At 30.6% G+C, this 11,058-nt stretch overlaps 2 protein-coding genes across 2 annotated transcripts; both read left to right on the forward strand.

Moving 5' to 3' along the window:
* Positions 1–1,373: 1,373 nt before the first annotated feature.
* Positions 1,374–8,387, forward strand: LOC139494239 (bacterial dynamin-like protein). The gene is made up of 7 exons (XM_071282409.1): positions 1,374–1,390; positions 3,377–3,432; positions 4,388–4,436; positions 4,739–4,941; positions 5,872–6,158; positions 7,056–7,196; positions 8,067–8,387. The coding sequence occupies exons 1-7, from the start codon at positions 1,374–1,376 to the stop codon at positions 8,385–8,387; spliced, it is 1,074 nt and encodes a 357-aa protein (XP_071138510.1).
* Positions 8,388–8,522: 135 nt separating this feature from the next.
* On the forward strand, positions 8,523–10,729 carry LOC139494832 (uncharacterized). Its single transcript, XM_071283000.1, has 3 exons — positions 8,523–8,930; positions 9,392–9,533; positions 9,848–10,729. The coding sequence occupies exons 2-3, from the start codon at positions 9,447–9,449 to the stop codon at positions 10,577–10,579; spliced, it is 819 nt and encodes a 272-aa protein (XP_071139101.1). The 5' UTR covers positions 8,523–8,930; positions 9,392–9,446; the 3' UTR covers positions 10,580–10,729.
* Positions 10,730–11,058: the final 329 nt, after the last annotated feature.

Below are 11,058 nucleotides of genomic sequence, written 5' to 3' on the forward strand. Positions count from 1 at the left end.
CGTGGGTATATGCTTAGACTCATGCAACAAGAAGTTGATTGGTTGAATCTTTAAAAGCCAGTTAGCTAATTGAACATTTCTAGGGGGAAAATCTTACGAAGATAACAAGACACAAAACTTTTATTTTCTTTATGCGAATAGATTTTGAACTGTTCTTTCTATAAATTGTAGGAGCTACTTTTGCGGTAGTTCGATATGTCTGCGGCACCAAAGCATGAGATTCAAACCGTAGAATTTAGGTCGACATGTTTGCCCTGAAGCATTATTATTCCGATAAAATAGAACAATTTATACTAGTATTTATTTCTGGCATCAATCCATATATAGTAATTTCCGTTATTTCCCCAGTATTATATAAGGCTCAAATCTGTACCAATATAGACGACCCTTATTCTGACATCTTTCATTACCACATTTTACATGTAAAATTGTAAAAGCAAAGTTTGCGTGATGTGAACCATTGGACCGCATATTCATTATAGCTATACATAGCATAACTCCAAATCCATTGGGACTACAGTGCTTGAGATCTCCCCCTTCGCATGTTTAATTTTGTATAAAAATACAGTTTTATATTTTAGTTTAAATGAATTAAATTATATTATTTGCTCATGGATTAAACAAGATTTATTAACAGTTTTTTTATGATCTAACGTTTTTACTATGCAAAGAAAAATTGTATGTACAATACAGTGAAATGGAATGGCAATATGTTAATGCCCAAACAGCTGAACTGATGAAAGGTGGTGAAAAAAGGCGAAATATGTTTTGAATGCAGGTTTGTTTTCTTTAAAAATAGACACTTTAAAAATATCTATTTTCATATTTGTACATTATATCCCACTGATAATGACATATGTTCCAGTATGACTGTGTTTATATTTTTGTTCATCTAATCTTCAAATTATCTATTGTAAACTGGACTTTAATATACAACTTATGAAATTCGGACAATATTAATGTTAGCTTATATTTAGGATAATCACTGCAATGTATGTATTGATTGTGATTAGCTTCATAATTGTGTGTTTCCTGAAACATTAAGGTCTGTCTTAATTTTTATCTGCTCTTTATTTCAATTCAAATATGTTTGATAGCTTTGTAACTGATACATATTTTTGTTGAGTAGCTTTTACATTTTGCATTACAGTTCATTTTAGAATATTCAGAATGAGAAGACATTTTATTTTAAATGTATTACGAAATTTTAATCTTTAACGGATTTTCAAATTTGGCCACTTTAGAACTTTTAAGCGTTAATTTGCATTCCATTTCTGTAAGTATATAAGATTGTTGAATAGCCTTAACTGATCATTTATTACTGCAAAACTTTTAACGTAAATTCAATACGAAGAGTCGTAATCAATTTAAAAATGGGAGGTTCTGTGATGTGAGTCGACCCGTGTGAAGACAGGAACATTTAGTCTGCCAATATTCATGATTAAAGGAGGGTATATTATAAAGAACCGTCACAACGTTTCATTTATTAGATAAAGGAAGATTAGGTATGAGTGCCAACGAGACAACTCTCCATCCAGTTTATGTATAAAACATTAAAGCGCGAAATTGTAACTACTCTCATAAGGCTGCATATGTAAAAAGCAGGTGCACACCTTTTACATAGATTTTATTGTACCTCGGAGTAGATTTTATAGAGCAACATCACATATAGTGCAAAAAGACGCGATCTTACGATATGCACCTAGCAATATCGTAATAGAAAAAAGTGTAGTTTTGTGTTTTTTTTTTATTATATATATATATAGCGGATTATTTATTTCAAGTCAAATGTATGTATATTGTCATCTGTTAAACAGTTTTTTAAAAACATACCATAAATGATTGTCCTTGTGAGAAAACATATACTCAACAATTACTCGACTGTCTTTGTTCATGTCGTAGATTGTCATCTATTGTGCCAGGGAATAGTTTATTTTAATCATAAGATGTCTCAATCTTTATGACATAAATTATCTTTATCCTCCACACACGAATGTGCTTCATTTTCATTTTACAAAACAATATACTTCGGGATATTGTTAAACGCAATATCTAATTATTTTTTGTTTTCAGTTAAGAAGGTTATCATTTTTAAAAATTGTTGAACAATGGTGTATATGCATACAAAAAAATATTTATTCTAAAAAGTGAAAACACAAAAATACTGAACTCCGAGGAAAATTCAAAAGGAAAATCAAAAATCAAATGGAAAAAACAAACGTCCAAACTTGGTACAGGCATTTGCTAATGTAGAAAATGCTGAATTACATTGTCAACGATGCACGAACAAAACAAACATACTCAAAGAGTAAAAATGTCAAAAATAGGGGTACAACAGTCAATATTGTGTTATCATCTTAATATCACTATAAAAACAAAAAAAAATAAAAAAGAAAGAAGCACAAAAAGGCATACATCAAATTTTACATTCTCATTTTGCCTTTCTTATACGACTTAATTTATCTATATAAAGACTACCCGTAAAGGATAGAAGGTTTTCATTACTGTTGTAAAATTGTGCGTTTGAAATTCGCACAGGTAGACATAAAAATAATTTTGTCGTATGACGGCATACATAAATGCAAAGTCACGTAAAGTAGATATAACAAAAAACAGAATTAACTGTAAACGTAATAATAATGAATAAAATTATGGTGTGGTTCAGAGTATGACGGGATACATATATAAGTACAGTTTCACGTCAAATAATAGAGTGTTTTCATTTGAAACTTATATCAACATTGTGAAATATGTTAAATATGGGATACACTGTAGAACTGCTGAAGAATATTTTGCGGATTTAAAACTTTATTATACCTTCGCATATGCACTTTTTAAATATATTTTGGCGATTTTGTTCTATCCGCGAAAATTTATACCTCGCAAAAATGACAATCTCTACGGTATTTCGATTTCCAAGCCAATATTCAGTGACACAACTAACCTGACACATCACTGCTTTTTTTTTTAACAAAATGAATATATTTCCTAAAGTTTGACTTTTTTCTAATATTTCGAAAAAATACTACCTTAGTTGTAATGATATGGGAACTTAAAAACAAATTACGACGAATATCATTATCAACATGCCACTTGATCATACGAATATATTTTTTTAAGTATATCTTACTATATCTAAACATTATGGTTTATTTCTATTTATAAAAGTATTCATGGTAATAGTTAACTTACTTCAAGAGACAACATTTCAAGAAGAACATTTCAACAGTCAAATGGAAACATATTTAACCGGCACCAACTAAATACAATTAAGTAAAACCTCATATGACTTAGAGATATAGGAAGCTGTCATTTTGCCTTATATAAAATGCATTGGTGCTTCATGAATTCCTTATATTTATGGATTACATTGTAGCACTGACCTTGATGATACTAACATCAAAATGTCTGCATCGAAGCAATGGGGATCAGGTAAGATAACTGTTGATTTGAAATCCATTCGGAATGCAACTAAGTTATTCAATAAAGAAAACAATGTACAAACTATTAACACATAGTGTGTAATCATGTTTATGCCTTTTAAATGGTAGTCTTGAAGCTTGGAGATTTAATATTACAAAAATGTTACTCATGTTACAAAAATGCGGTTACCACGGTTATAAATATAATTCAATGACATCAAATACCTGGAAAAAAGCATTTAATTGCGGTAACATTTGGAACACATTATTTTTCATTTTTTATTTTGTTTAAAAAGAGGGACGAAAGATACCAGAGGGACAGTCAAACTCATAAATCGAAAATAAACTGACAATACAATGGTTACAAATGAAAAAGACAAACAGACAGACAATAGTACACATGACACAACATAGAACACTTAAGAATAAGCAACACGAACCACACGAAAAACTAGGGGTGATCTCAGGTTTAACCTATATTCTTTAATAGTCAACAGACTCGTGATAGCGGAAATTGTAAAGGGATGACCTAATATTCAGCACTTGGAATCCCTAATATAATAGCTCCCCTACAAGATGCAAACTCTATCAAGAAAATCGTGTTAATAAACGCATGCTCTAGACTATAATTCCAGATGGCAGCTATACATATACTTCATATGCAGGATCTGCTTGAATATTGTGACATAAAAATGACAAGTTCAAAATTGGGAAGCTATCAATAGATATCTTTATCGGAAATTTAAGGAACTGATGTCAAAACGAAAATATAGATAAGTACATGCACAATAGTGTATGAGATTCATAATTTGTCCACAGCTAACTTTCAGCATTAGGAAACTGTTACATCTTGTGTCTACAATTACAAATTATATGGAATACATTTTATCATTTGTTTACATCTAAATTTAGAATGGCGCATTTTTCATAGATGTAGAAGTTGTGATGTTTCTGTTCCTTTGTAGATTCAAAAAAATTGAAAGACGATTCTACAGATGTATGGCTTCCACCAAAGTAAATGATTTATATAAAACATTAACATTAAATACAAATACTAAATCTCTATCTAGATACTCGTTATATGCAGAACCTTTTAATTATTCTTTTGATCATGACACGTAACTTTTTAATTGTATTTTGTTTTTTGTTTGAAGCTTAAGTACACACTAAAACTTCATAGTGTTTATTGTTTGTTTAAATCTGGTTAAATAATTAAAACAAGTAATTATATAATGTAATATTTAATGTGCTAAAGATATCTTCTCTATGAGACAATCACTGACAAAATGAAGTGTCACATTAACATACTATTTTAGGCATTCAACAGAGAAAGCTTCTCCTGATGAGCAAATTGAGCATCTGCGAATAATGTTTGAGTCAGTGGAAGATATGTTGAATTCTCCAGATTATGATGATGAATTAAAAGATGAATTATCTGAAACTTGTCCAAAATACATGGATGTATTCTTAACATCGAAACGTGATTTACTGAGAAATGATTGTGGGATAGTCGTGACAGGTTTGTCAGCAAAACTTTTGAGATCTTCTAACACATTTTGTAATTAGCTTAAAGCGAAGGGCTATGTTAGCAACGACAAAAACATCCGTTGTCGTCATTTCATCATACTTTCAAACAGTCAAATTATATGGAAACTTATGCTTTTAAAAAAATTGACATATTTATATCTTTATGAAACAGCATTTTAATTTTCAAAATGAAATAAAGATAAATGGTTACGTTCAGTTCATTACTAAAGATAACATAATGTCCGGCAAGTGTTATAATTCTATTTCGAAGTACTTTAGTTTTAAGTACATTAGGGATATTGACCAATATCGAAGACATTAGTTATGATTTGTCAAAAAATTCGTTTGCACTCGTATTCATTTCCGAAAAAATCTGTAAAATTGAGAATTAAAATGGGAATATGTAAAAGAGATAACAACCCGACCAAAGAGTAAAAAATATCCGAATGCCATCAATGTACAGTGTTATTCATTTCTGAAAGAAAAAATCCGTTTGAGCACTTTAATTCAGTGCCTCTAATAAAGCTATACGTCAGAAATTCTAAATGCAATGTTTTTATTTTATATATCTTTTGTGTTTTGGCTTTTATCCGCTGGGCACTAAAACCAAAAGTAGCATACACATAAATTTAAAAGACAATCTGAGTTAAATTTTGTATCATATAAAAAAATATCATGCGTTTAGAATCTAAAGTAACTTAAAAAAAATAAATGCGTCATTTGTTTAAAACCGACGTCAAAATGAGAGTTCGCCCGTAGATGTGCGCATGCAACTTATTTTAACTCTTGCAAACTTTATTACAAGCAAACCCTGTACATTACTGAAATAAAACATGTAACATCATTTCAATCTGAATACTTGTTTCTACCGCCATTAAATAAAATATTTGTGTCGATGTTTTATAAACAGTTTCTTTTTAAGGAGAAACAAGTGCTGGAAAATCAACTCTTATAAATCAACTTGTTGGAAATAAAGTTTGTACAACAGGTAATTGTGCTACAACTGGTAAAATCACCAGAATTCGAAATTCGGAAAAGATGGAAATAAAATGTTATACAAAAGATGATATTCTGAAGAAACAGGAAGAAGTAAAAGATGTTAACAAAATCAAATCAATCATCAGAAAACTAACTGATATCAACAAAAACCCAAACGATAAACAGGACATATACTATGTTGATGTTAACTTACCAGTGCCTATTTTGAAGGTAAGATATACCACGTATACTATTCAAAAATCCACTGGATGTAACTCATTTATGAGCTGCATCGGATCGGAATCGATCTCATACAAATAACACAACATCTGTTAACTTATTTTGGGTTAAAAATATCTATGCAAAGTCTGTAACTATTTGAAAATTAAATTGGTATTAGAACCTTACAAAGCAGACAAAAATTCATCCTTTTCCGTATTTGAATATTCCCTTATCATTCAAACATATTGTAAATATACATGTATACGTGTACTTGGATAAGGTCGATTTCTATCCGACGCAGCCTTGAACTGATGACAGTTACTGCTCAGGTCTCTTTGTTTTTTTGTTGTTGTTGTTAAGGATGGAGGATAGAAATCGCCCTTCTGATGAATTGTTTCATGTTTTATTCATGTCTTTTATAGCCGCCAAAACGGTATGAGTTTTCTCATTTTTGTACTGCAAGTTTTGAAAAATATTGTGACTGATCGGAGCTTTCAAGAGTATGTCTCGAGAATTAAATCATGAAAAACTAACATGTTCATTGCATCAGAAACAACCGTTTACTGTCAGACGAAATGTTAAGTTATTCGTTGCGAAACATAAAATTCACATGTATATCTGTAAATCATTTTCCACCTTCTTGTTCACAATGCATTATGGTTTCTTTTTTTGTATTTTGCCTATTTTGAAATAATGAATATATGCTATTGTTTTTTTCCAGTTTGAAAATGTCAGGTTCAATCGACTCAATTGAAGAATCGAACGTATATTTATAATCCAATTTATTTCATTTATTCAGTTTGGTCAGGCAAATTATATCAATTTCGTCATTTCTATGGTTTGAACTATATACATTTTAAAATTATTTCAGGGTTGTATTTACATTAATGTATGTTCATTTTTTAGGGAAACGTTATCATTGTGGACACACCTGGAATAGGAGAGAACGAAAGGCTGGACAAAATATTACTAGATTTTCTGCCGCATGCAGTCTCATTTGTGTTTGTAGTCAATGCTAGAAATGCAGGTGGTATCCACGAAAATAGGGTAACACATTTCATATGTATCATTTATAAAATGAAAAGAGTACTAAACATTTCTTGCATTGGAAGCTCTTAACTGAGACTACATGATCTTTGTTAAAATATCTCAAATCCTAACACTCAAATAGATATAGGAAGATGTGGTGTGAGTGCCAATGAGACAACTCTCCTTCCAAATAACAATATAAAAAGTAAACCATTATAGGTTAAAGTACGGCCTTCAACAAGGAGCCTTGGCTCACACCGAACAACAAGCTATAAAGGGCCCCAACATTACTAGTGTAAAACCATCGATCTAATCTATATAAACAAAACGAGAAACGAGAAACACGTATATATTGCATAAACAAACGACAACTACTGTACATCAGATTCCTGACTTAGGACAGGTGCAAAGTTTATATTATAATATATTAAGATAATTAAAATTGAGAATGAAAACGGGGAATGTGTCAAAATTTCAATAATCCGACTAAAGAGCTAAAACAGCCTGAAGCCATAAATGGGTCTTCAAAAGAGCAAACAAATCCCGTACATCTAGACAGGTTTCATCCAGACTCCAGGGGGGTAGGAACCTTTTTTCAACGCTTTACAACACAATTATGATATTAAGCAGCGAACTATCTTCATTGAACAACATGCTCCTGGTTTGAACTTGAATATACAGAGTGTTGCACTCACATTTAATGTTGATGATTGCAAACCCTCATAAAATCATAAGACATATTTGAAAAATTCCGGTTTACGATGATTGATTGATTGATTGTTGATTGCCTAACGTCCAACGGCAAATACAGATTTACGATGACAAAAAATACATACAATTATTTTCCAAATTGCTGACATTTCTTTATCATGTTCTTTTACCGTTCAGTTTTCAAAGATTTTGAAATCAATTATTGACAATAGAGAGAAAATGCCTTGTTTTGATCCGAGACAAGTTCTGATTCTAACTAGTCAGTGGGATATTGTCGACAATAACGACTCCTCATCAGACGAAGACGACAATTCGTCAGACGATATATCATCAGATGAAAACGAGATCTCATCAGACAAAGACGACATGGGAAAAAGCGAAAAAGAAAATCAACATACAAAGACATGGAACAAGATTATAGAAAATTTGGAAAGTAGCTGGGGTTGGTTTGATGTTGAGAACGTATTTCGTGTTAGCCTCAAACAGGTGAATATTTAATGATCCTGTTTAACAAACCTGCTCCATCTAAGACCTCTGTGGCATTATATGAAAGACTGTTGAACTACATTAGAACTGACGACTGCGTACAAATAATTAAACGAAATAAATTTTATCTTTCGAAGAAAACCTCTTCATACGGTAAGTTATTGAACGAAACATTTTGTCTAAAGACAACACTGATAAAGATTTACGTTATTCTTGACAGTCGCCTCAAACATAATCAGCTTTTATCATTCTTTTTAAAATATATGGAGGTATTGTATGCCATCACATACTAGAATTCAGAAAGTTGACAACAATACTGACAAAACAAAAAACAATCAGGAAATTTTATCTCTTCACAAAGAATAAAATGGCAAACATTACATGTTTGAATAATCTAGTGGAAAAAAATTCTTTATGTAAATTTTAGTTGAATCTACTCTTTTAGGTTAAAAAAAAACTTAAGACCAGTTTCACCGATGAATACAACAGATTCGAAACCGTGTTGAAGGCAAATATAGATATAAACAAAAATAAAAGAGTTGAATACTATTACAGGTTAGATGCAATTGCTTATTCTTATAGTAAACATGACAAAATGCATGTCATATATCTCATTTTCTAATGTATTATTCCTTAAAAATTATATTCAATGATAACTAAATTGCTAATAGCTACGATTAAGACAATTCAAGTACAATTTAAGTTTTTATTTAGTCATTTACATAAGTTGGATATTGAAATAATAATTTGCTAATAACAGACAACTAAAAGAAATGTCTAAAAATAATGGTTTTATATTTTTGATTTTCAAAACAATGATTCAATCAAAAACGGGTATGTATGCAAGCAATCTTTGTCAAAGTTTTAAGACGCAATTGACCGTTTCATTTCACGTTAATAAATACATTTTTTGCATTATGAAAACTTTAATAGGATAAATGCTTTGTTCAATGCATTTTTATATTTCAAACGAGAAAAAATGGACAAAATCACTCTTCAATTACTTCCTTTCATAGATTTTTGAAAAATTTCATACGAAATGCAGAGAGAGGTGCACTCACAAGACTGAATATGTTGAAAAAGTCAGAAGAAGAACAGCAACAAATCATCAATGAAAATAATGATAAAATTCATGATTTCCTATCCCAATGCAAGCAGGTACATATTATTCAAGTCCAAAACTCTGTAATTCTATATAAGTGTGCACACTGTTACAATAACAGGCATTTAATATATATAATCTATATCTGTACTATGAATATCATAAGTTATAGAGATTATCCAGTGTAAATGGTTGATTGCAATTTGATCAAATATCAATATTCTTCGGTTTTGGATAAGACGGTGTTTCTGTTTATTTGTGCCTTTGTATAACATTTTTTTGAATCTTATCTTTTAACTCAAACTCACATAACCAAAGTTAAAAATTTGACATACGGAATTTGTTTATCATGTATATCGCTAATTTACAGAAAAGCAGCGAATTGGAAAAGTACAAAACACATATCGTTTCAATGCTAGCAGAGAAGCTGTATTATTACCTCCACTCAATTAATGGACGAGAAGAAATTCTAAATCCGCAAAATACAAAAAAGATAGGTGTTGTATCGTACCTTTTACTGATAGATGAAGTCCCATCACGATTTGAGAATGGAATAAAGCGATGGTGCATGGGACAAGAAGTGAAAACAATTATTGAAGATGCAGACGCAAAACTCCGATCATATTCCGAGGCTTTAGAGTTAGAGGTGCGTGAAATTGAAAGTGATATGACAGAGGCATATGCAAGTGATTCCAACCATCCTGATGTTGCTATGATTGTGCTTGAGATTATTCTTTTACCTTGGAAAATAGTAACATCAATTTTAACTGTTGTGGTATTTTTACCTATTATTTGGGCTGGGAGTGTTGTTGTTCGTTCAAGGATGCTTGCAGATACATTATACGATGAGTGTCTCAAACAGATATCCTTGTCTGGACTGAAGAAATTTTTCGAAAATTCCTTTGGTGTGGAATACAGTAAGGCAATTGTCCGTGTTTTTGATGAATCTTTGCCAAATGACATAAACAGTCTTCTCACTTTGAACAAAAGGCTTCTCGTCAGAAACAATGATATCAAGCAAAAAGAGGAATCATTAATGCGATTGAAGGAGAACATCCTGAAAATCCGAACAGCAACTGAACAGTTTGAAAGAAACTATTGAGTTTCCTGGTCATTGATATTGACAACATACATGGATTTTGAATACCTTTTTTTCTTTCAAACTTTGCTTATCCCACAAAACAAATATTTTTTTTCTCTAGTTTACAATAATATTTCACATTTTGATGTTATTGAAACGACTATAAAATTTCATAGGCAAGAGTTGAACATTTATATTGTGAAGCAACACAATTTAATCGGCTTTCAATCCAAAACTGCCTGAAAAATAATACAGATATTAAATCCGCAACAACAAACAAATAATGAAAAAAAAACACAAAAAAATATCCTCGTGTTTTTGTAAGTACTACAAGCTTAAAAAAAAACATCAAAAGAAATTTCGCTATTCACATTTTTTGTCAAAAAATTATTAAAATATGAGTTCATAAACACAAAACAGAAATAAGGAGGCTATTAAGTAAGAGGAATTTACTTTACTTAAATAAAATAAGATAAATAGTTAAAAATATACAAAATATC

The sequence above is a fragment of the Mytilus edulis genome, chromosome 11 (genome assembly GCF_963676685.1).
Source record: "Mytilus edulis chromosome 11, xbMytEdul2.2, whole genome shotgun sequence".
Classification (NCBI taxonomy): domain Eukaryota; kingdom Metazoa; phylum Mollusca; class Bivalvia; order Mytilida; family Mytilidae; genus Mytilus; species Mytilus edulis.

Coding starts and splice junctions, on each gene's coding strand:
- LOC139494239 (XM_071282409.1), top strand. Junction 4,942..5,871: donor TTGTGGGATAGTCGTGACAG/GTTTGTCAGCAA, acceptor TTTCTTTTTAAG/GAGAAACAAGTGCTGGAAAA. Junction 7,197..8,066: donor GTGGTATCCACGAAAATAGG/GTAACACATTTC, acceptor TTTACCGTTCAG/TTTTCAAAGATTTTGAAATC.
- LOC139494832 (XM_071283000.1), top strand. CDS start 9,447: ATGTTGAAAAAGTCAGAAGAAGAACAGCAACAAATCATCAATGAAAAT. Junction 9,534..9,847: donor TCCTATCCCAATGCAAGCAG/GTACATATTATT, acceptor GCTAATTTACAG/AAAAGCAGCGAATTGGAAAA.